The 26,108-nt window shown below is 45.5% G+C and overlaps 1 protein-coding gene across 4 annotated transcripts in view; it reads left to right on the top strand.

Moving 5' to 3' along the window:
- Window positions 1-26,108, top strand: part of PLEKHA2 (pleckstrin homology domain containing A2) — a 72,267-nt gene that overhangs the window by 32,992 nt on the left and 13,167 nt on the right. For 3 of the 4 annotated variants that reach the window (XM_060653520.3, XM_078445537.2, XM_060653519.3), the window contains 7 exons: window positions 7,752-7,808; window positions 13,258-13,306; window positions 14,736-14,833; window positions 21,724-21,864; window positions 22,433-22,579; window positions 22,903-22,971; window positions 23,355-23,425. In XM_060653520.3, coding sequence (XP_060509503.1) covers window positions 7,752-7,808; window positions 13,258-13,306; window positions 14,736-14,833; window positions 21,724-21,864; window positions 22,433-22,579; window positions 22,903-22,971; window positions 23,355-23,425 — 632 coding nt within the window. Of the gene's footprint in view, window positions 1-7,443; window positions 7,540-7,751; window positions 7,809-13,257; window positions 13,307-14,735; window positions 14,834-21,723; window positions 21,865-22,432; window positions 22,580-22,902; window positions 22,972-23,354; window positions 23,426-26,108 lie in introns of all 4 variants that reach the window. The other variant, XM_078445538.2, reaches the window with a different exon arrangement.

Below are 26,108 nucleotides of genomic sequence, written 5' to 3' on the forward strand. Positions count from 1 at the left end.
AGAGCAAAATTTGGCTAAAATCCAACAATATTTAAAAGATCTTTGCATCACATGCTTTACCCTGTCAAAATGCCAAGAACCGGTAAGAGAACTTAAAAAAAATAGCCAATGCATGCATATGGTACAAAATTCAAAATGTAGGACAGCTCACATATAGTGACAGGTTACTCCCTTCCAGTCCTCTGTGCCAGCCACGTCTTTCCCTAGCCAGAGGCAGCCCACATGACCAGTTTTTTGTGTGTCTATCCAGAGATACTCTCTGTATAAACAAGCATCATGATAATTTTCAGATCTTCAGCAGTTGTTTGAGCCAAGTGTTTTTCATTCATGGGTTTTGTGTTATTGGTATGTGTATTAACTTTCCACGTAGACAAATGATTTAATGGGCTAAGTAGAATTTCTGGCATGCTTTTGTCCATACTGTGTTAGAGTAAGGATGCAGAATTCCTTTGGGGAAAAAAAATTCTAAAAGATTGCAAGCAACAGATCTGTACTTTCACCCAAATGCAAATTCTGTTAAGGGAACATTACTATTTAATTAATGTTTTTAGAATTAAAATTATGCATGGACTTTTGGAGAATGAACATAAAATACTAGAGTATAATCATGCGGTTTTTTAAAAAACAATCCTCCTCTTCTTTATAACAAGATGGTACTTTGTCTAAATTAAAAAGAAGTGAAAACCAAGAGGCACTTGGGGAAAATTGTGTTAATAGTTAGCCCTACTTGTTATTAAAGTTCAAGCAACAAAAAGAGAGGAAAGCTGAGAGATGTAGCTGAGGTTTTACCCATGTGAAGCCGTGAAGAAACTGTTCTAAGTTTTCTTAAAATTTGTCTTTGGTTATATTGTTGTTAATGTTTTGCTTTTAGATTTCAGTCTTCAATATTTGTTTGAATATATCTATCATATACATCTATGTTTATGTATTTATAAAACTATATACAAAAGAATGGCATTTTATTATTTTTATTCAAATAATGCCTCTAAGGCAAAGCGGGCAATTGTATATTTGGGAGGGAGCTGCCTGTTAGATTTTGCTTCCGAGCCCGTTTTCTTAGTTCACATCAGCTGAGCACAGAACACTTTGAGGTATACCTTAATTAGGGAAACACCGATCGTTTTTGAGTCTCCTGTCCTCCTCTGTAAAGTAGGGGTAATGATATTAATTATATCTCCCTCTGACATAGTTGCCGTAAAGATTAAATAATTTTTGTGAAAGTGCTTGCATAAACTCTAAAGTGTCACCGAGATGTTACTTGTTCACAGTGAGACATTTTTCTAGGGTTTCCTGGAATGTCAGTGGTGGTGGTGCAAGGTGAATAGGGAGGAAGGGACAGATCCAGAGGCCCTGTGAAGGAAGAAAATGACAGGCTTGGTGACTGACAGAAGGGTGAAGGAGAGCATTCGGAGGTTTAGGACCAGGCTGACTGGGAGAGAGTGTGGATCCGCGGGCAGATGCGGGGCAGTGGGGTACGGGGCCAGTTCGAGGCTGGAGGGGAAATGACTCTTGAATTTGAGGCATGTGTGGAGGGGGCTGCCTTGAGCACAGGGGTGAAGGTGTTGGCTTACTTTTTTTTTTATTTTTAATTTAAAAATTTTTTTAAAGTTTTTATTTGAGAGAGAGAGAGCAAGCACAGGAGACGTAGAGAGGGTGGGGGGAAGAGTGAATCACAAGCAGGCTCCACACTGTCAGTGCAGAGCCCAATATGGGGCTTGAACCCATTGAAACATGAGATCATGACCTGAGCCGAAATCAAGAGTTGGACCCTCAACCGACTGAACTATCCAGGCACCCTGAAGGGGGTTGGCTTATTGAGTTTAAGGTTTTAGTTTTAGAACCATTTTTGTGGCCAGTAGTTGGAGTCTTGGAATCTGAATGTGTCCAGGGGATTATCTACAGCCAGGGCCTTGGTGCACGTCTTTTGGTCACTATCACCAGGATTTGGGGAAGGGAAATAAAGGGGCTGGGAATGTGGTGGCAGGAGACTTACAAATCATAAAGTCCAGCCACTGGCTGAAGCCGGTGCTGATGTGTGTCAGTGAAAAAGAGGCATCCAGATAATAGAATGCAAGCATTATACCAACACAGCAATTTATGATACAGAGTTGACTTTTCTGGAAGGCAAAGATTAAATGTGTATTTTGAACTATAGAATGAGGAGAATAGCCATGGACATTTCACTCTTCCTCAAGTTAGTTATCAGGAAGTGGAGCTGCAGAGTGGAGGGGAGGAGATGTATTTGACACCAGAGCAACAGGTCAAGCCACTGTCTGGATCACCTAATCCCTGGGAATAGCTTGGTTACTTTCCTTTTGGTTATTCTTATTCTAGGGTGAGGGCTGTGGAATGTGGGGCAGAGGGAATTATGCTTTCCCCTCTGTTCCCATCACATGGCTCTTCCTAGGCAAGTCTTTCTTTTCTGAGAGTCTGTGTCTGGCCTTGGCTTCTGGTGGTTTGAGTTGTGGTTTCAGCCCATGGGCAGCCATGTTGGCTCAGGGCCTAGTTGTGGGATTTCCACATACATTCCCTTCCTCCTTCTCCCACTAGTTAACTAGCAAGCTGTTTTTGACCACCTAATGTGTTCTGCTAGGCACCACTGAGGGATATGAGAGAAGGTAAGATGGCTAGCCTCTCTCTTTCCCCCTTTCTACTCTGAATCCCCAGTCTTTTGGAGTTTGGCAGCCAAGAGCCAGTTTGACCAGTTCCTGCCCTGCCCAGCTTGGGTAACTATATAGGGCCTCTTTTGGTGTAACCCTGCTGGTCCTGCTCTTGTATTTACCTTTCATTGATAATCAACTCTCAGATAATGAGCAGGTCCTTGTACATTTGAAGGATTGTCTCACGGGAGGTGGCAAGGTACAAAGGAAAGAGCATGAGATTGGAGAATCAGAAAGGGTTGGGTTTGCGTACTGGCCTGACTACTCAGTGCATGTGTGACCTTGAACAAGTTGCTTCACCTGCTCAGTCCTTAGTATCTTCATCTGTAAAATGGGATTGCTAGGATGAAGCAATGCGTAGGAGTACCTAGCGACAGGCCTGGTGCATAATAGACTCTACATATGCATCAGCTTCCTTTTTTCTTCCTCCAGTTGTGCTTTGCCAGAGTATCGGATTGATGTTGGGAGTTACAAGCTCTGCCTTTATCTGCTTGTTGAGGAAGTCATTTCCCCACCTTGAGCCTTAGAGGACTCATATGGTGAATGATGAGGGATCACCAGAACCTTAGTGTTGTTGTGCTGTGAGTTTATGACTCTATAGTTGGTCATTTCTGTGTTCCCTGTTACTCTCATTAGAAGATGGGAAAGGCAGCAGGAGACACACGGGTAAAAATTTTCTATTTCAACAAGAAATAATGTTGCTTCTGGAAAACAGGCTTACTATAGGAGGTGTGTCACATCTCTGTGTGGGCATGTCTGCTCCTTCCTTGGTAATGGAAAAGAATAAACTCTACGCTTTTCACTCATGGGAAGTGGGAGCTTCTTTGAGGTCCTTGGTGGCAGAACACTTGAGCAAAAAGCAAGGTGTTGGCAGTATCGTCATAAAAACTTGTCAGTCATTCGGAGCGCCTGCATGGCTCAGTTGGTTAAGCAGCCAACCCTTGATTTCAGCTCAGGTCATGATCTCGTGGTTCATAGGTTTGAGCCCCATATCGGGCTCTGTGCTGATGGCAAAGAACCTGCTTGGGATTCTCTCTCTCTGTCTCTCTCTCTGCCCCACCCCTGCTGTTTCTCTCTCTCTCAATAAATAAATAAACTTAAAACAAAAACTGTCCACCATTTAATGGGAACCTGTCCTGTGCCCTACATTGTTCCAGAAAATTTAGAATGCTCCTGACTTAACAGACATCCTCACACACAATTGCTGACAGCCTCATGTGGCACTGGAATCCCCTTTCTGTCTCCCTGCCCACCGTCCCGCCTTTCCCTTCCTCCCTGTTTACTGCTGGTGCAGCAGCCAGGGTCACCCTGTACACTGCCACTGGGCGTGACTTTCTCTCACCAGCTGCTACATTGCCAGCGCACAGTCAGCGGGACCAGCCAGTGTGTGCAGCATTGGTCCTCAAAACAGGCAGCACCGTGGAATCAGTGGGGAGCTTGAGAAACATACAGGTGCCTGGGCCCTACCCCAGATCAGCCAAAACTGAGGATGAGGCATGGGTGTTAGTTTGTTTAAAAACATCCCCAGGTTGGGGCACCTGGGTGGATCAGTCTGTTGAGTGTTCAACTCTTGACTTTTGTCTCAGGTCATGATCTCACGGTTCATGGGATCGAGTCTCACTTTGGACACTGTGTTGACAGCATGGAGCCTGCTTGGGATTCTCTCTCCCTGTCTCCTCTGCGTCTCTCTCTCTCTCTCTCTCTCTCTCTCTCTCAAAATCAATAAAAAAAAACCCCACAAATATATATATATATATATATATATATATATATATATATATCCCCAGGTGATTCACATAGTAGTCTTCCCATCAGCCTGTCTCCATTCCGCATCTGCTTAGATGCTCTCATCTCGATGCTTCTCGTCCTTCTCCTCAAGCCCTTGACCCTCTTGTAGCTGGGACTCAATCCTTTTATGCCCCCTGCCCCTTATTGTTGTCCCTCTGGAACCCTACCCAAGGTCATGGGAAATGCAAACTCAGTGACAGCCAAGTTCAAAACATGAACAAGTCATTCCAAAGAAACGTCATTCGCCAGTGGTGGATGGGAGGCCTTTGGCACTCTGAGTATAGCAGGCTTTTATGGACTGGTCTGGGAACTTGTCCACCATGTAAATGGTGTTTGTTTGTTTGTTTGTTTTAAGTTGAGGAGTCTGCTCTGTAGAGGAATACGATTCCACTCATGTCCTCAATGTGCTTAAAATCTAGTAAGAAGAGACTTAAACTCACAGAAAAATATACTCCAATACAGAATCAAGGGCTAGATTTTGTCATGTAGACCAGTTGTTCTCAAACTTGGGCCTGTGTAGGGATCACTTGGGAACATTTAAAAAATGTGCATGTTCTGACCACATTCCACTTGACTCTGATTCAGTGTTTTTTGGGTGAGGCCTGAGCCCGGGCCTTTTCAGGCGAGCTCCCTAGGAGATTCTGATGTGCACCAAAGTTGGAGAAGGATTGGTGTACGTGAATTAAGAGAGGGACAGACTGCAGTCAGCATCCTCTTGTCTTTTCCCTGGAAGAGACAGTTTGTGGCCTGGAGAGGCAGCTTGCATAGGCTCTGACGCCCTGCCCCTCCCCAGGTGCTGTTTCCTGGCATCCCTGGCCTGACAGCTGGCTGCCTGAGGTCCTCAGCTCAGGCATGTTGGCACATTCTTCCTTGACCAGGAAGTGTCTGCCTGGGGCTGCCACCCTGGCAGTGAGCTGTCACCATTAATCTCCTAGGTCCAGTAATTGGAGTGGACACAGCGCCATCCCTCTGGATCAAGGCTCGGTGATCTTGGGGCTGTTTACTCCTGGCATTCATTTTCCCCCAGGTGGGGAGGAAGATGGGGGGAAACTGCATTTACAGACACTCATCATATTTTCCTGGCTTCTCATGGTGGAGGTGCATGTGAGCCTAGAAGCAGACTGAGGGGTAGGCTGTGGGTGAAGGTGGTGAAGACGCCCCTGCCCTCAGGTAGCTGGGCCTGGAGAACGGCTGCTGTGTATTTCTGCAGCGGGAGAGCTGAAGGAGGCAAGGGGCGGAGGGGGGAGCAATGGAGAGGGTGGGGGGGATGAAGTAGTTGAAATCTGATCGGCTCATATCTGTCATTATGTGTGGGTTAGTGCCCGAATGGTTCCCCAGATCTCACTTCATCTCTCATAATTCCAGATACCTCTGGAGGCCTTCGGGCTGTGGTTTGGGGTGAGGAGAGGGAGTTGTGCAAGACCAGCTCTGAGACTTGGCATGTGTATCTTGTAATTAGCCTTGTGGGTCGGGGAGAGGAGCTGCCGTGTGCTGGGCTCTCCCTCTGCATTTTCATGCTGTTCTCACAATGAGCCTATGAAACAGGGTTTGTCGTCTCCATTTTATAGGTACAGAAACTTGCCTGCAGTCATAGGGCGATAATGTCACAGCCAGAATTCCAACCACTCGAGCTTTTAAAATTTTATCGTGCTGCTTGCTTCTAGGGCATTGGGTTGAAGTCAGGAGATCTGAGCATTTATGTGAAGTGGAACAAATCCCCTCACTCACAAATCCCCTCACTTTCCTCCAATGCCAAATGGGGGCTGGGAGTGGGCCAGGTGCTCTGTGTCCAGCAGAGGCCCGTGGCTCCATGTGTCCATCCAGAGTGACTCACGGTCTCCTTGGGGCAGTGTCAGATGCTCACTGGCCTTTTGGAGTCCTGTGGCTCCTTTTTGGACTCTGATTTAGGGGCACAGGACCTATCTCTCTTTATCCAATAGAGGTTTCCTTAAAAGTAAACAAAATGCTGTCACTGTGTATTTGAAAAAAATGTGTAAATCAGATCATCCATATTTGAAATGCTAATCTGGAGACTCACAAGGCAGCATTTTAGATTTATAGCCTCATTTGTAAAAGGGAGAGGGGGAATATCCTTTCTGAATTTCTTACTCTAAAATTTAAGGGCTCTGAGAATCCTTTCACTGTGGTATTATCCCCATCCCTTTTTTCCTGAATAGAAAATTTCATATCTTGCATTTGCTTCAAGTGATGTGTGTTAATTTAGTTAATTGGGCCTAGAAGGACTCTTCCCTGCCATGTAAGATACTTCTTAAGGGCAGTCTTCTGGAATGACCGGTCATTTCACTGCTAACCCTTTAGGAAATTCACTAAATTCTCATTATCCAAGATTCATCTCTGTTTATTGCTTTGAGATAACCCCAGGTAAAGGGGACTTCAGGGTTATTCTTTGAGGCTATTGCAACAGTTTAAGAGGTCACCAGGAGCTGTGGACAGGGTCTCAGGTCCATGGGGGAGTGAATTTTCCACGTTATAAATTAGAAACTCCATAGCTGTGATTTCTAACCCCGGTCATTTCTTTGATATGCTACCATCCCTGTGTCATCATTATTTCATTTCTAACAGTGGAGAAATTAGAAAGCCAAAGAGATTGTGCCAAGATAGAATATTGCCCGACAAGGTGCTTGTGAGTTTCTTGCTGTTTTAATAGAACATTTACTTAGTGTTTTATGGTCTACAGACATCATTCCAGTTGGTACTCGTAATGCTCCTGTAAAATAAACCGAACAGCTGTATTTTCTAATTTCTGTATTGTATGAATCTGCACTGTGTTTATTACAAAAAGAACTTAGAGTGGCATAAAACAGGACCAAGCCACCACGGAGATCAGAGCAGTCAGGAAAGAAAAAATATAATGGCTAACACTTGTTGAGAGTCATTTATGTACCAGGGACAACTCCAAGTGCCCTTAAATGTATTAGGTCATCCGTATGGCTGCCTTATGAGGTAGGTACTATTATCATCTCTATTTTTACAGAAAAGAAAGTGGAGGCTTAGTGGTTCAGGAACGTATTCACTGTCAAATGGTGGAGCTCCCACTTTTCACCACTGTCCTAGAACACAGCCCTCTGTGGTAAGTAAGGCCAAGGATAACATTAGTGTATACATATACATGGCAAGAATTATCACTGTTTTAGAGAGGAAAGTGAGCTCAAGAATGTGGGTAAGTGGCTTGCTCAGGGTTGCAAAGCCAGGACTAGAGTCTTGGTCTTCTGTCTTTTAGCGCTGTTTCCACTGCCTCACGTAGCATCATCCTTCTCAAAATGAAAAACATCTGTCTTTCAGAACCTGGCAATTGGGGCAGGAGCTGTTGGATCTTTGCAGCTGACCTACATCTCGAAGGTAATGTTCTCCTGGAGCTCTGGGAATTCATGTTCTCTAAATAGGTTTAGTATCTAAACAAGAAATGTCCAGTTCTTCTGGCGTTAGCATTTGGGGGTATTCCATGGGCAGTGAAGTGCTCCCCTGTCCTCACGTTTGCCTTTGGAACTTTGCTGCTGACCAGGGCTGGGTGGAGTGTGGCTCACAGGTTCTTGGAGCTGAGCCTGAAGCCTCTTCCTTCTGGGACACATCAGTGATGCTCCCAGCTCCTGCCAACGAGGTATTGGTAGTGGGGATAGGAGTGGGGCATGACTTTTTTTCGAAACTGGGGCAAAAAGGAGCGCAAAAACAACGACGAAACCTCCTAGTGACTCTAAAAGATTCTCCCCAGGGGTCTTGTTCTAAAGGAGCGGCTCAGAAAGAGTTCGGGCTATGCTGGATTATCAATCACCTGGACAGGATTCCTGGAGGGAAGGCTAAGAGAGCCCCGGGAAGACACTCAGTTGTGCCAGGGAACCATTCAGCAGTCAGATGACTGCTGGAGGGTCTGGCAGGTGGGCTGACGGGCCATCCCCCATCCAGTTAGTGTGGATGGTAGATCAGCCCCCCTTCAGAGCAGAGACGGGGCAGAGAGGGGGCGGTGGTGGGGGGGGTGGGAGGCAGAGGGCTGGTTGATGATGCCCACACATAGCTGCTGAATTTAGCTTCTTTTAGCGGCCCCTCCCTGGAGCAGGCACCAATGCTGACCTGTGATGCAGCAGAGATAAAAAAGGCCGGGGGATTTAGTGCCTCGCCAGAAAGAGGAACTCTTTGTCCAATGAGAAGAGCCAGGTGGCGCCCAGCCAGCACAAAGGTTCCGGAAGTCCTGCTTTCCCCACGCACCCCTCACTTCAGGCCTCTTGGGGAATCTCTGCTTCCTTGTCCACATTCTCCCACCCTCAGGGGTTGATACACGGTAGGGGGACCCAGATCTGAGGGACCACTGGCTCCTTTTCATAATGAGCTTTGGGAGCCCTTGTATTCAGCCTGCCATCCCAGCTGGCGGGGGGGGGGGGGTGGGGGGGGGGTTGGAGTTGGAGGCGGCTGCAGGGGCTGCGGGCAGGGTCTGGCAGACACAGCTGGGCACAAAGGCAGAAGATGCAGGGCAGGGTTTGAGCGGATTAGAGAGAGGAGATAATGACCTGGTGGGGGGGGGTGGGGGGGGGTGGGCGCGGCGGGAAGGGAGCAGGGCTTTAAGCAAAGCTTTGCTAGCACAGCTGTGGGCAATTTGTGCTTGCCTTGTGGTGCGAGATGTGGCCGCCTCCGGGGCTAGGCCGGCCAGAGGTTTGGGCCTTCCCCTTGCCTGTCGGGTCTTGTTGTGAGCTCATTAGGTCTTTCTCCAGGAGGCTTGGAGGAACAGAATCAGAGGGGGAGCAGAGAACCTCATTATTAGTGAAATTCCAAACCCTCTCCTGTTTGAAAGGGTTTTGGAGATTTTTTTTTTTTTTTCTTTTTTGATTAGGGAAAAGTGAATACAATCTCCTGCTGAATCATGATTTATAAATGCAGCTCAGATGAGGGCTTTTAGAGTTCTCAGTTTTGGAGGCTGCCTCATTTAGAAAGGATGGGCATGCCTTTTAGCCCTTCTTGGGAGATGCAGGCCTGGGTGGGTGTTATGCAGAAACCCACAGCTGCCACAGGGTCAGGTTACATGGAGCTGAGAGGAGCCTTTAACTCCTGCCTGACCCAGTGCCAGAAAGCAGGGGTTTTCCCAGAAAAACATTGAGCTGTGGTGCTGGCATCAAATTTAGCCTTCCAGGTTATTTCTTGTTAACCCCTAGGTAGCACCCCTGCCCCCCCACCCCTAGAGTAAAGCATTTAACCACAGTGTTGACCTGGCTTGTGGTGTGTGTGTGGTCTCTGTGCGGGGGTTGCGGGGGGGGGGGGGGGGGGATGCTGCGTGCTCTTCCATAGTTCTTTCTTGAGGGCTAGTGTTGGGAAGAGGAGTTCCTTCAGAAAGGCCAACAGAGATGAATGTTCTTGACCTGATGTCCAGGGCACCAATGGCAGTAGAACCAGGTTTTGGGCAAACTAGAAAATGTCTGAAGGTGGCCTTGGTGCCATCACCTTCCCACTTTGCTGGATGGCTCTTCTCTTGTATATAGCCAGCACCAGCATCCCACTCCCAGCTTGTGTCCCGCTTTGTCAGGGCCTTGCCCTCAGCTAGCTATAAGGAAGACCTTCCTAGAACACTGGTTCTTCTTGTTGTTGGGGGGTGGGAGTCGTGGTCACGGATCCTTCTAAGGGTTGCATGAAGAGTGTGAACTCCTTTTCCAGGTAAAGTATGTCTGTGTGTACACACCCCAGTTTTGCCTGTGATTTCAGGGCTCATTGACCCCCTGAAGCTGGTCCGGAGGCCCCTACCTAGAACCCCTCCAACCATTCTGTGTAGTTGACTGCTTCTTCCTCTGCTCTTGATGTCACCTGAAAGGGCAGGGTCACCCTGGACACGGGGCAGAGCTACCCTAGAGCTTCAAGACCGTGTTCTGCTGTTGCTGCTTCTGCCAGAGGGGCCCCAGCTCTACTTCCGGCCAGGGGCAGACAGGATGGGGCCGGCTAAACAGTGCCCTGCCACCGATGAGTTTGCTGCTCCTGTGGTCTGTATTTGATCTGATAAGAGCGAGTTCCTGAGAGGCTGTTGCGCTGTAGAGTGGCCTTATCTGCGTCACTCTGTGGGTGACCCGCGCCCATACCCCGCCTCACATCCTGACCTCCTTTCATTGCTTGCATAATTCAGGACCCACCAGTCAATCACCGCCATGCAGCTACTTAACTGTGGCCACCTCAGGGCAGGCAGATGGTAGCACTTGGCCACACCCACTATAGTTAAGCTGTCCGCCATACTTTTTCAGGATCCTCTGTTCCTTCACTACATCTGAAAGAGGCTGCACAGGCTGGTCTGATCACCAACATGAGGTGGGGTGGAGAGCAGAGGGCTTATACTTACAGTCCCATGGGGGCAGGGATTCTGCTGCCACAGTCCCCAGGATGTCGGGGAGGCCAGAGCTAACTCTCCAAAGTAAATGAAGCCTGTACCTTGGCCCTTCTCCCCGAAGGACACAGCACAGCTAGAGACATTTCTTTTCCTCTTCTGCCATTCTGTGATTGTAAGAAGGGGACTTGTAATTGCAGTCTGGCTTTGCTAATTGGGAAGCTGATCAGAAATTTTGAGGGTGTGACCCTCGCTAAATAGCCTATCAGGGCAGAACTAGAACTGATTCAGCAAAGAACTAGCAGCCTTGCCAGATACTCCTTCCGTGGTTAGGCATGGGGCAAATTATAGACGTGCATGCATGTAATCACGCACGTCCCCTGACTGAAAACTGGATAAACATATAAAAACAAATGAAAAACCAGATGATCTCTTGGTTTCAGTTGCTGTAATAAGCATATTGGTAGTAGTCTTTCAGTATAGGCTGCTGATAAGTTGTGGTCGGAGTCGACTCTCTGTCACCCAACCTGGTGAAAAGTCTCTGCCAGTGGTGCTTTCTCTGGTCAGTGATAAAAGTCAGTTTCTGGGAGAAAGAGGTGTATCTCCAAATAAGCCCCAGAAGGTCTCAAAGTGCCCAGCTTTACAAAGCCATCCGAAAGCTTCAAGTACAAAGAAGCCGTGAGATGGGTGGGTTCTGAGGGCCAGGCAGTTAGTTCTGTGATGGTCAGAGCTACACAGGAGTGGAGGGTAGGGCATGCACCTTGGGCATGGACCTTGGGCGTAAGGACCTGCAGGGGGAACATGGATGCCGAGGGATAGAGCAAGAAAATGAGACACTGACAGATCAGAACATCAGACACAAGCAGGATAAAGGCACATACTGTGGTTCAGATGGAATTCAGGATCTCAAACCCAGGAACACCAGGCAGCACAGGGGCAAAGAACTATGATGTCGTGGAGCTCTGCTGAGTGGTTTCTGGGAATGGCGAAGACATGCCTGAATTTGGGTGGTCTGTGACTGAACTTAGGATATATGTGTTCGTCTTTGCCTAAATCTTTGTGTTTCAGGACTGTTTAAAGACTTTCGTTAGGCCTAAGGCCTCCACCTCACATGATGGTGAACGTATCAGAATATAACCATCTCCCTCATTAAATATAATTGGCTGTAAAATATTCGAAAGGATTTCAGTCATCTGATATTTGGAATGATTCGGCTGAGTAACTCTAATTTGTGATTGGCTGTAATTTTTTAGCAGTCATCTTGCCCATCCAGGAGGGTTCTTGCGAACTAAGAAAATCAAAGCTACTAATTATTTTCGAATGTAATGAAATTTCTTTGACTGTTTCACTGAAACATGAACGAAGTTGACTTAATGTGACATCTTGCAAACACTTGTCAAAGAGGTTTATATAATGTCGAGGAGGTTTATATAATGTTACATAGACATTTAATGATTGATGTATTAATGTTGAGTATGCTATATTCATTTTGTTTGTTGGAGGGCAAGGTATTTTTTTTTTCAGATCTCATACAAGTAGGAGAAGGCCATTGCTTGGAAAGGGGACTGAGAGAATGTGTCCACAGGGGCATGATGACAATGTGGAAATAGTTCCTAACCTAGGGTTTGAGGGCGGGGGGAAGGTGCCTCCTTAGAAATCCCAGGTACAGTTCCTATTCAACCTACAACAAGAGTAGTCACCTAATGTTTGTGGGCATATGATGGAATATGATTTGTTTTCCTTTATTGGTTCAGTGGGTTTGAACCAGAGTGACATGGGTTTACCTCTGCATGTAGTCAGGAGTGTACATGAAAGGGGTAGGATTGATAAAACAATATGAAAGAACAGGAGCTATAAACATATTTCTACTTTCTTCTGTTGTCTTCTTTTAAATACATAAGTATGTTCTGATTCCATGGGCCCCTCTTATTTTTTGTGATTCAACAGTTAGGGTAGATATAAAGGGCACTGATCAGCATGTCCAAATGCACACTGCGTGACCTTTCTGTGTGCTTTAATTGGAATCTATGTGTGTGTAGCAATACCATCTTTAATTTGGAGAACTGTTTAGGGAGGGGGTCGGTGGTTGCGAGAGGAGTGGAATCTTGTAGTGTGAATGGGGCAAGTACAGGTTGTGTGGTCCAAAGAGAATTTTGTTAGGACTCAGTGGTTTCTAAAAGCATTTTTACAAAGATAAAGATTAATATAGACATCAAGATAGTGCTTATTTCTGAGGGGTGGGGGTGGGATTCTATCAGGGAGAGGCACACAAAAGGCTTCCAAGAAAGAGGATTGATAGTGGCCTATTTCTTAATCTGGATCGTGAGTATAGGGTTTCCATTTAATTATTATTCTTCAGAATGTTTATGTATGTTTTATATACTCTTCTTTTTTGTGTGAGAAGTTTCACAATAAAAAAATTTGAAAAGAAAACACTGTTTTCTTTTACAACAATGTTAGAAATATATTCTTGTTTCTTTTGTTTTTTATTTGATTTAGGTGAGCGTAGCTACACCAAAGCAGAAACCAAAAACTCCGTTTTGCTTCGGTAAGTACTGAACTGGAAGATGGGTTCTCCGAACACTCCTACAGCAACTTCCTTTTTGTGTGGAGACGGTCCTGTGATCACATGTGACTTATGCCCTGTGTATATGAGTGACTTCGGTCACCACGATGTTGCTAGGTGTCAAGTGATACTGCTTTCTTTGGTCTCCCTGTGAACACCGTTAATAGCATAAGACAGAGGTGCAGGGAGCAGTGACGTTTCCGTTTTCCTGACTCCACAGGGCAGGGTACAGGTATCTACTGGTAGTTTCTGGGAACCCTCATCTCCAACTCTGTAGTGGTGTGCTCAGGAAAGGTGGAGACTTGGGGGGGGAGCTGGAGGAACAATGGAAAAGAGTATCCTGTCGAGTGTCTCAGTGTTGCCAGATGAGTGAAGAGTTGGGAGTGACACAGGAAGCAGAGAGGGCATTGCTCGGTGGCTGCCTCTAGTCATTAATTAAATCATCAGTATTTATTTGGCTCCTACTGTGTTCTCAGTACTGTACAAAGTTCTATAAGCAGATACTAACAAGTAGCTTCTGTTTTTATCTAGGGTGGTTTTGCAAGCTCCATGAAGCAGGGATATCCCTTTGCTCTGTCACTGCTGTCTCCTCACCACATACAGCGGTTCCTGGCATATAATGGCTGTTCAATAATATTTGTTGAGGGACTGAATGAACTAATGAATTCAATGTGTACTGCATGATGCTTACTTCTTATAGTTCTGGCTTATTTATGCTAGAAGAATAAAATAGTGACTTGAGCTGTCATCTCTCCCAACTGCAGGCTGGTTCAGGCTTCTTTGGTGCTCTCATTGTCCCGTTTCTTTCAAATATCATTGCTAAGCTCAGAAATTACTGTCTCAGATTTTGTGGTCAGCAGATCTAAAAGATAAATAATGAACCCAAAAGTAAATTATTGACCTCATGGAGTGCTCAGAGGAAAGAACAGGTGGAAAATAAGGTCAGGGTCACAGATTTGATCTCAGGCAAGCTTTGTTCCATTTTCCTACCACAGACAAGGCTCCTAACCCAGGCCAGTTGTGCCAGTAAAAACAAGGAGCACTGGGTCCAAAATTATATATGTATCATCATGACTGTAAATCTGTGAGCACCTCTAAAAAGCAGTTCAAGCATGTATCTTGGTGGTGGTGGACTAGAAGCCTCATCGCTGTACAACAGTGTATTATTAAGGGGGTTATTAGAACATTAACGACAGGTGATGGACTAATTCACACTTTTAAAGAGACAGCACTTACAGCCTGCTGCTTCCCTGATATTCATGCAGCTGACTTTGCGTCATGACAAATGTCTTCATCTGCTTCGTAGAATCCTCCACCTTGCTACTTTGGCACCTTAGTTTTGTGGAGTCTTTTTGTCTTGCATGTGTTCTCACCTGGGTCTTTCCTCTTTTCTTCCCCATGACGATTGCAGTCATCAATGCCCTCTCTCAGAGGTACTTCCTTCAAGCTAATGACCAGAAAGATCTGAAGGACTGGGTTGAAGCCTTGAACCAAGCCAGCAAAATCACCGTATGTATGATTCCTTCTCCTTTCTGGAGGGAGTCCGTGCCCCTTCTCAGCACGTGGCCCATTTTGGGTAGGGAAAAGCTCAGATGACGGCAGGGGCTTTCCCAGGAGCCGGTTCAGACCCAGTTCCCCCTACCTCTTCTTACACCTTGGCTGACTAACCACAAGTTGAACTGAGAGTTTGAGTTTGAATCAAGTTCAAGGGGAAGTTTATGGAGCGTCCCCTTTGCGCTTCCTGGGAGGGCTCCCGCTCTGTCGTGTTTTGGGTAATTCTGGTGTGCTGATTCAGAGTGTGGTGGGATTGGAAGATGGATTGCTGACTATGAGAAGCAGAGTAAAAGGAAAGCATATGAAGAGGGAAGTCAGAACTTTTTACTGGCACAGAGGGGGGAGATACTCTTCTTCCTTTAAGAGGTGACCTGGGGGTCAGTCCGGGCCATCCACCAACCTGTCCTGAAGAAGCCTTCCATTTGAAAAGCATCACTGAGCTAGTTCACTGACTGCTCTGTGAGTAGTCTCATTCTCTTTGACTGGTGCACTCCTTTCTTCTTCCTTAGAAATACAGAAAAAGAAAGAAGGGTAGGAACGAGGAGAGGGAAAACTTAATGTTTTGGGGGCCAAAAAACCACTAGACATTTCATCAATAATAGGCAGGCTTGTGGCATGTAAACTGTGGTTTGTATGCTGAGAAGATTGATATTCTTGTTTTAGTTATTTTTGTTTTAAGTTATTATTTTAATTCCAGTTAGTTAACATACAGTGTTATGTTAGTTTCAGTTGTACAATATAATGATTCAGCACTTTCATACGTCACCCGGTGCTCATCACAAGTGCACTCCTTAATTCCCATCACCTATTTCACCCATCCCCCCATCCTCCTCCCCTCTGGTAACCATCAGTTTGTTCTCTATAGTTAAGAGTCTGTTTCTTGATTTGTCTCTCTCTGTCTCTTTTATTTTTCTTTTGCTTGTTTGTTTTCTTAAATTCCATATGTGAATGAAATCATATGGCATTTGTCTTTCTCTGACTTATCTTGCTTAGCCTTATACTCTCTAGCTCTATCCATGTCCTTGCAAATGGCAAGATTTCATTCTTTTTTATGGTCAAGTAATATTCGTGTGTGTGTGTGTGTGTGTGTGTGTGTGTGTGTGTGTGTGTATACCACTTTATCCATTCATCAGTTGATGGATCCTTGGGCTGTTTCCATGTCTTGGCAATGTGGATAATGCTGTTATAAACATAGGGGCGCATGTATCCCTGTGACTTAGTGTTCTTGTATTCTTTGGGTAAATACCCAGCAGTGCAATTGCTGGATCATAAGGTAGTTCTATTTTTAACTTTCTGAGGAACCTCCATATTGTTTTCCACAGTGGCTGCACCAGTTTGCATTCCCACCAACAGTGTACAAGTGCTACTTTTTCTCTACATCCTCACCAACACCTCTTGTTTCTTGTGTTGTTGATTTTCGCTGTTCTGACAGTGTGAGGTGATATCTCATTGCAGTTTTGATTTGCATTTCCCTGATGATAAGTGATGATGAACATCGTTTTATGTGTCTGTTGGCCATCTGGATGTCTTTGGAGAAATGTCTGTTCATGTCTTCTGTCCACTTTGTAATTGGAAGATTGATTTCTTTTTTTTTCTTTTTTTAAAATTTTTTGAGAGCACACAGATGGGGATAGGGGTTGAGGGAGAGAGAGAATCTTAAGCAGCCTCCATCCTCATTGCGTAGCCTGATGAGGGGCTCAATCCTCATCTCTATGATGATGGCTCATCTCTATGGTCATGGCTCTAGGGTCATGACCTCAGCCGAAATCAAGAGTCAGATGCTCAACAAACTGAGCCACCCAGGTGCCCCTGGATGGTTCATTTTCTTATCATATGGTCAGACTAGTTTACATTCTAGTCACTTCTAATAGTAACCCTATGTACTGGGGCAGATTATTCTCCCAAATACCTCAGGGTTTCTGTGAGTAAATTAATAGGAGAAATCCATACACCTATCCAGCACTTGCGACGGCAGTCTCAAGCAGAGTACAATTCAGTCATTGAGGTGGTCTGGCTTATTAGCTTGTTATTTTTATAAACTTTGGTTCACCTGTGAAAAGAGAACAGAAGGGAAGGAGGGAGAGTGCAGCTATCTCACATTTGTGTGCTAACCGACATGCTTGTGCACATGACTCTAGAGTGCGGATCTTAGTACAGGTTTCCTTCGTTCATGATGCGGTCTTCACCCTTCTGTGTTTGACACACTTTTGGAGCTTCTTTCAGTGTCTAATACTTTATTCTCTTTCGGCATTCTCTCATGGCTTTCCTTCTCTGTCCTGCCTCGTAAACTGGGCTACAAAGCCTGGTAGGAGGTGGGGCCTTTCTTTTGTGCCTTGAGCATAGAGTTGCTGTCAGTAGTGAGGTTCCCCCACCTTTTTTCTGGCCGTGTGGAACAGAAGTCATAAGCCACAGGAGTGGGAAGGAGCATGGCGGTGCCCAGAGGCTGGGAGTCCAGAGGCTTGCTGGACTGTCAGAGCCTTCTGCTGGGTCTCATAGTCTCCAGGATCCCCCTTACTTTACTTTACTCCATTCATATATCTTTTCACTCCTCCTGTCAAAGGTCTCGTGGGATAGAAGGAAGAGGATGGATACTCTATTTCCTATTCAGTTTGTGCCCTGGAAGGGTTTACTTCTTTTTCTACTTCCATATCGTCCTGTATCTTGTGTCCTTCCTAAGGGAGGCTGGGATGAAGGAAGATGTGGACTGGGCATCACATTGATGGCATGCCTACTTATTTTAGGGCACCTTATATACAAAGTGCAGCATCAGGGACTTTGGCAGATACAGAGATGAATGAGGGAACAGATAATGTATCGAGCCAAGCTCTCACACGTGCCATATTATTCACCCCTCTCACATCACTCTTATAAATGGTTTTATTACCCTTTTTTAGATGAGAAAGATGGAAATCAGAGTCTTGCCCAAAATCTAGAGGTGGGTAAATGGTAGAGCTGAGATTAAACACCCAGAACCCTATGACTTCCAAGACCTAAAAGAGTTAATGGAAATATTTAAAGGGGCACTTGGGTGGCTCAGTTGGTTAAACGTCTGACTTCAGCTCAGGTCATGATCTCATGATCTCATGATCTCATGGTTCGTGGGTTTGAGCCCCACATTGGGCTCTGTGCTGACAACTCGGAGCCTGGATCCTGCTTCAGATCTGTGTCTCTCTCTCTCTGTCCCTCCCCCTTTCACACACGCACACTCTTTCCTGCTCTCTCTCTCAAAAAATAAATGAATAAACATTTTTTAAAAATTTAAAAATATTTAAAAAGAGCAACAGTTGTAAACTTTGTTAGATTACACACCATTTTTACATACATGGCTTCATTTTAGCCTCATATAAAAACCTTAAGTGTTATTATTCCCAATTATAAATGGGGTGATACAAATATATAGAGATTAAAGTGACTTGCCCAAGTTTATGGAACCAGGATAGATCGAGTTTATCTGCCCACAGATCACTGTTCATTTTGTGCTGAGGCCACTGGGTCCTTATCACTGAAGAAAATGGTATGCTCTGGCTTATAGCTGCATTACTCCCATCTCTGCCTCCATCACTATGGCCTGTGTGTCTGTGTGTCCTCTCTTCTTCTAAAAGGGGCATCAGTCATTGGACTTTGGGCCCACCCTAACTGGTTATGACCTGATCTTAATTTAACTATATTTGCAAAGACCCTATTTCTAAATAAGGTCATATTCTGAGTTTGTGGGTGGATGGTTTTAAGGGGACATTATTCAACTTACTACATTTCCCAAAACTGTTGAAAATTGAGCAGTAAAAGTAAAGCACAGCCTCCTGCCCCCATTGGATTGTTCCTCATTGCAGTCTAGACATGCCTGGTGGAAGTAAGATGAGTCCCTGTAATTCTCTTTTTCTTTCTTTCTTTCTTTTTCTTTCTTTCTTTCTTTCTTTCTTTCTTTCTTTCTTTCTTTCTTTCTCTTTTTCTTCTTTTCTTTCTTTCTTTCTTTCTTTCTTTCTTTCTTTCTCTCCTTCCTTCCTTCCTTCCTTCCTTCCTTCCTTCCTTCCTTCTTTCTTTCTTTTCTTATTGTTAAGTAACCTCTACACCCACCATGGGGCTTGAATTTGTAACCCCGGGATCAAGAGTCATATGCTCCAGCAACTGAGCCAGGTGCCTCATGTCCCTGTAATTTTCATTTCACATTGCAAATGAGATTCATAAGGATATCCCCCATCAGAGAATACTCCACAGGGAGATGGAGGAGGGCACACCTTTAATTAGGCCTCTGGGGATATGGACCAACCAAAAGAATGACCTTGTTTTCAAGCTCTGGGGCAGTTATTGTGGGTTTGTCTTCCACAAGCTGGAGGCTTTGGAAAGGCTCCGTGTAGATGGTCAGATGCAGCCTATGATGACAAGATTCTGAGAGGCAGTACAACAGCTAAGCTTCTATGAGTCCTTTGCTGGCCACTGGGAAGTCTAAAAGGCTACATCCCTCCTTTCTTTGCTAGAATTCATTTAGGTCACTTGAGGGGAGCTTCTGTTGTTCCATGATGATGATATCACTAAACATCCCAGCCATAATCAACATCCCTAAAGGGGTCCCATCACATTATAGCAAAGCTCAGGGAAGAAAAGGTGGCATAGGTAGGTAGTGGGGCATTTAGCAATGGAGAGTCAGGCAGTCCTAGGGGAAATTTACTTCCTTTGAATGAGCTTTCATTGATCTCTTCTATAAAATGGAGAAAATAATGCCTACTTCATAGACATTGCTTGAGGTAGAGACCATGCAGCAGATTGCTTGAGGTAGAGACCATGCAGTAGAGTTTGACACATTGTGTGGCCCTGAATGGGACCCACTGAGGTGGGAACTGCAGTTCAGACAGCTGGAAGGGAGAGAAGGTAGATTTCTGGCTCCATCTGGAGAGCTGGTGGGTGGAGGTCACCTTTGCCTATGTAAATGGAATGCACAGGCCAGGGATGTCATCTTCTTTCTGGAGCTCCAGCATAATCACAGTGGTCTTAACCCTTTGAATAGACATGGAATGGAGTAGTCTTTGGTCTCATCCTTGGCAGAGTTCTCAAAGGGCCCTGAGCTATGAGCTCTTGAAAAGTCTGGATTCTTAGGTCCTTCTGATTCCCAAGGCCATAGAAATGAAAGATGTTAGCTTTACTCGTGTCTAGATCCGCATAGAGTGTGAGACTTGTGAAGGACGGGCTTTGTGATGCTGTGGAAATTGCGCCCTGGTAGGGAGTTAGGATCTAGTCTCTGTTCAGTTATTGACCACGGCTTTGGGCGATTGACTTGATTGGCCTGGGCCTCTCTTATTTTCTTACAAAATGAAAGATGTTATTGGAATTTCCAGTATAAATGAGTGAAATGAGGAAGGAGGAAGCAAAACAACAACATAAATGAGGATAAACAGCACCTGGCTTGTGGCCTCAGTGTTGGGGAGCATGATAGGGACAGTGGCAAACTGAGGAGTGTTCTCCATCTTAAGAGAGAAATGCTGCTTAACTGGAAGTCTGGATTTTTAGGTAAAATATTCCACATTGGAACTGTGGATTGAAAAACACACTACATAGGACCAACAACACATAGTTTGGCCAGAATCTGCCTTCAGGCCACCAGTTTGCAGCCTGTGGCCTGTGGTGTCAAAAGAGCCATAAAAATTCTGTGATTATGTGATTGTCCGTGGTGCCCTAATTCTTCCAAGAGAGAAAAAAAGATAACTGTTCAAAAGGGCTGTGTTTGTAAATGTGAGTACCATTTGTGAAATGTTAATTAAAATATTTTGTAATATTCTTGACCCCTGAACAACATAGGTTTGAACTACTTATATGCAGGGTTTTTTTGCAGTACAACTGTGAATGTATTTTCCTTATGATTTTCTTAATAATATTTTATTTTGTCTAGCTTTATTGTAAGAATACAGTATATAATACATAGAACATACAAAATCTGTGTTAACTGATGATGTCTGTTATCAGTAAGGCTTCCGGTCAACAGTAGGCTATTAGTAGTTGAGTTTTCAGAGTTATAAGTTATACATGGAGTTTTTACTGTGTGGGAGCCAGTGCTCTTAACCCCCTGTGTTGTTCAAAGGTCAACTGTACTTTTATATTTTTTATTTTTGAAAATTAAAAAAATATATATACTCTGTCATTTGATAAGTACAGTGACTACGATATAAATATTATTACCCTTTTTGTTTTCTACATGGGCCAGTTTTGGCCTAAAGAGAGGTTCAGTGCCAAAGGTCACTCAGTCAGTGACAGGTCAGGAGTAGGTAGCCCGGGTCCTTGGGCTCCAAAGCTCATGGTCCCCTAATTCTGTTCCGTATCCCACATGTATGTTACCTGTTCCCCTGCCTAGCATGCTTTCTCCTCCTTACATTCCTGGTTGCTGTTCATCTCTGGGTTACTGTTCCAGCATCTCTCTTCCTCTGGATACCTCCGCTCACCATTCCGTTTCAAATAGTTCCCCTGCACCTCTGTATCTCAGCTCCTGTTTATTTTTTTTTATGGCACTCCCCACAATTTATAATTATTCTTATTGTTTGGCCGTGCATTTTTTGGTCAGTCTCTGTTGTTGGAATGTCCGTGCTATTAGGGTGGGGCATGTATGTCTGTTTGCTGTCTTATGGTTGGTCTGTAGTCAGGGAAGGGCTGGCTCACAGTGGGTGCTCGGTAATTGTGTGTGTGCGTGTGCATGTGCGTATAGGGGTCTGCTGGCAGAGTTCCTCGTATTCAGGAATGGGTCGATGGAAGGGCTGAGGAAGAGAAGAATGTCTTACTACAATTTGGTATGTTAGCTTTTCTTACCTCTTCCCTAATCCTCTTTTGCCTCCCCACTTTTCCTAAGCTGTCTTTCTTGCCAGGTGCCCAAAGTTGGGAGCCTGCCCCTGACTACCGAGGTTCTGAAAAGCCTAGCAGCTCCTCCAGCCCTAGAGAAGAAGCCGCAGGTGGCCTACAAGACCGAGATCATCGGAGGGGTGGTGGTACACACGCCCATCAATCAGGTGCTGGGACCTGGGGCTTCTGGCGGGGGCAGGAGGGGGCAGGGGTATGGGGGTGTCCATAGTGTGCCAGTGATGTGCACAGAGGTGGGCTGCACTGAGGAAAGGTAGTTGTGGGTGGGGGAGCCAGTGCAGATGGGGTGGCCAAGAAAACCCGGGACAGGGGTGGGTGTGAACAGTAGCAGTACAGAAATCAGGGCCACCATATCTTGAGGCATTTTGGCCGGTATGGTCCTGCACCATACATGGGAGACTAGCACTTGTAAATCACAGGGGCAAAACAAGCCTACTGTCCCTCCTCCCATAGGGTGTTTCTCCCCTCTTCTGGTTTGCCTTCTCTGTCCTTACCTTTTCCTGGGTCTGCCCAACTTCGCGAGCCTTGTTCTCTGACAGCACCCAGTACAGTGCCTGATGGGAGCAAAATGAATGTTTACTTTCTTGTTATTTCTTCTTTGATTGCTATCATGGGTAAAGAGGCAAGAGAGGCTTCCCCGAGAGAGCTGGGTGAGGCATGGGGTTTGCCGTGTGAGGAGCAAGGGGAAGTACTAATCCTGACACTGTTTCCTTGTAGAACGGTGGGGATGGGCAGGAAGGGAGTGAACCCGGGTCCCACGCCATCCTTCGAAGGTCTCAGAGTTACATCCCCACGACAGGCAGCCATGTTCCCTCTGGGCCCCACTTCATTAAGAGCGGCTACTGCGTGAAGCAAGGGAATGTGGTGAGTGTCAGCGCTGGGGCCAGAGTGAGTCCTGGTGACTCCTGGGAGCCGTGGTTGTGGGCAGTGCACAGGGGACAGCTGGCTGCAAGGAGGAGCTGCCCACCTCCCAAACCGGTGAAAGGTTTGGGACTAAATACTCACCCTTGCATGCCTGAGGCTCTGCCTCTAATAGGAAGAAGTCTCTCCCTCTGCTGACCCCGTCTCTCCCATTGAATGTGGGAGCCCAGCTTCCATTGGGCTGGGTACCCAGGAGCTTAGAACTGGAACACCCTCTGGAATGCTGGGACCTCTTCTTAATGTCCTGCTCTTGCTTTTTATTTCAGCGGAAGAGCTGGAAACGTCGCTTCTTTGCACTTGATGACTTTACTCTCTGCTACTTCAAGTGTGAACAGGTTTGTAGTCATTCTGGGGCCCTTCTGACAGGCCATGGAAGCAAGAGGCACACAGGTGACACTGACATGTGTGTGCATGAGTAGAGATGTGGGCACACACACAGGCCTGTGGGGTGCCTCTGTCTTATGAGCATCCATCCCATGTGTACATCTTTACGTCAATAGTAACGTGGCCTTCGCTTTCTCCCTCCCTCAACGCAGTGAGCTGCTCTGTGGTCAGAGCCACAGAATATCTTCTTAGAACTTTTTCCTCTCTTGATAGTTATTTTGAGACTTTGCCTTGTTTGCAGTGTACCTCTGATCAGAGAGATACATTCATCAGCTGGGCTGGGTTGTGGCATTATGTGGATAGTCTCATTTACCTATCTTATTTTTTCCACCAGGACCGAGAACCACTGCGCACTATATTTCTCAAGGATGTTCTTAAGACCCATGAGTGTCTGGTCAAATCTGGGTAATCATGTCTGCTTACTTTTTTTTTTCTGATAGGAATCCCCATTTGCCTGCCTAAATCTTCATTTACTACCCTTCAGAGGCTCTATTTAAGAATTTTCTCCCATGAGCATGACAGGGCCTGACATCTCACTTACTGCGTCCAAACTAATGCAGCTAAGAGACCAAACTGGGCAAGCTCATCTCATCTTTTCCCTTTGCCTTTCTCTGGCCCCTGAGGAGACAGGCTGAGTCTAAATAATAATTTTTGATGTAGAAAAAGAAAGAATGTGGGAAAAAGAAGAGAGTGGTGTTGGGATGCTTCTCAAGTGTTAGAATTAAATGCTCATTGCATGGGAGGCTTAGGGCTCAGAGCAGGGACAGTGTCCTGAGGTCTCACTTATCAGCACTTCTGGTCAGATCACTGCTTATTCCAATGCTTCTTCCCTGAACTTCTTACGCCTTTTCCCCTTTTTTGACAAAGTCCTGGATATGTCCTTAACACAAAGGTGATTAACAGCATCTCTGTGTGACTCCCTTGTAGAGGAATAGCGAGTATTTTTAATGTGTTCCTCTTCCCACTAGGAAGAGTGCCATGGTGCATAGGAGGACTTTGGGATCTGGGGCCCATAGGCAAAGGCTCTCTCCTGTAGTCAATATAGATACAGATGCCCTTAGAACTAAACTGTAGAAACCCAAGGGCATCTGGACATTTAAAAGTCCTCCTTTTGCCCCTTAAGCTCCAGTCTTTAGAGACTGTTTGCGTCTCTCCATCCCATGGACTGTGCATTACAGACCAACATCATCAGGGAGGCTCTTAGCAGCAGGCAGACTGTTATCACATGAAGGCATAGGAAGGTCTTACATGGCAACAAAAGGCCACATGACCCCAAGGAAGCAGGGACTGAACTGGAGCTGTACTGAGTCTTGCAAATGATATTTGCAGAGTAGAGATTAGGGAGGTTCCCAGTGACAGTTTGTATTCCATAAAAGTGGCTGGTGATGGATGTTCCAGAAGTGTGGTTCCAGAGGTTGATGGTGGGTGGAGGAAAGACTGGGCATGACTGCATCCTCAGAGATGATTCCTGACTTCACAGGGGCCCATGCAAACAGGTAGGTGGACAGCCACCTGGGCATGTTGGGCAGCTTAGCGAGCCCAGATGGCATTGAGTCCTAAGAGTGCTCTGTACTTCACCTGAGTCTCTCACTGCCACAGTCAGACTGAATCCTTAGTGAAGGAATTAAGAGAGCTTCAGATCATTAGGGAAAGAAGTCCCCAAGGCTCTGCGGGTTCCAGGCCTATGAGACTGTGCGGCCTCCCCAAACCCAGTTAGGAAGCTTTAGGGCATCTGCGTAGTCAACAAACATTTGTTAACTTGAATTAAATTGAACTGAATTGAATTGAAAGGCAACATGTAGCTTGGGAAGTAGATGTGACAAGGGTGGGGATTTCCTCCTTGCTTTGCTTTCGTCTCTTCAGTAGTCGATGACATGAGTGTACTGTATGTGTGTGAGTAATTTAAAAAACGAAAACAGTTTAGTCAGTAAGAAGAGCCATCTCCATTCAGAAAGTAATAATGGTCAGTGAAATGTTTCAAGTGACCGCTATATGACATGCATGGTAGCAGATGCCTTATGTACTTCATAAATTGATCTTTGTGGTCACCAGCCTGGTAAGGGGGGTCTTCTCATCTCCTTTTTACAGTTGGGGAACAAAGGCCCACAAAGATTTAAAATATTCCTACAATATCTTTTCCCCAAGTGGAGTCAGGATTTGGTCCCAGGTCTTTCTGACACCATCTTGCTGTCCCTTCCCACGTGGGTCTTTAGTCTCTTGCTCCTCCTTTGCCCGGGTGCCCATGTCACTGGCTCAGTGCCTGCCATGTCCTTCCAAGTCCTCATTCATGAAGCCAACTCTGCCTGCAATCAGTCCTTTTTTGGAATTATTCTCACTCTTGGCGTAAGAACACACAGTCTAACATCTAATTGTATAGTTTTGCTTTATTTATTTTTTTTTTGGTTCTTTTATTGGGAAGAAATTAGATCTTTCACTCCTTATGTATTGCCCACAGCACCTGGATACACACAACAGGCACTCAACACTGCAAATAATTTTGGCCGGTTTAGGGTTTGTCACTGGGCACCACCTACATCTCCCCTTTTTCCTTGTAGAAGTCAGGATTCTTCCCAAACTCATACCGAGTTTGAAGTATCTTAAAGTAGTCTAGTTTCTCCTTCCATATCTCATTGGTTCCCCGTCTCAACCCAGTACATGGTGGCACAGAGCAGTAATTTAATGAAGCTGATGAGGTTGCTGCTTGTGGGGAGGAAGGCTTTGGAAGTGAGAGTTGGTTCCCATAGGAGAGGCAAATGGTAATGGAGTACTTAAAAGCATAGATTCTGAAGTCAGACCTGGGTTCAATTCCTTGCTCTGCTGTTTACTAACTTCGGCACCATGGACAAGTCACGTAGCCTCTCTGAGGCTAGGTTTCCTCATCCACAAAGTGGGGAAAGTCTTAAGTTCCTTACTGGATTGTTGTAAACATTGGATAAAATAACACACTCAAAAACACTCAAAGAACAGATTGGTGGTTGTCAGAGGTGGGAGGTGGGGGGTGGGCAAAATGGGTAAAGGGGATCAGAAGGCACAAACTTCCATTTATAAAATAAATAAGTCCTAGTAATGTGATGTACAGTATGGTAAC

The sequence above is a fragment of the Panthera onca genome, chromosome B1, assembly GCF_046562875.1.
Source record: "Panthera onca isolate mPanOnc1 chromosome B1, mPanOnc1 haplotype 2, whole genome shotgun sequence".
NCBI classification, from domain to species: Eukaryota; Metazoa; Chordata; class Mammalia; order Carnivora; family Felidae; genus Panthera; species Panthera onca.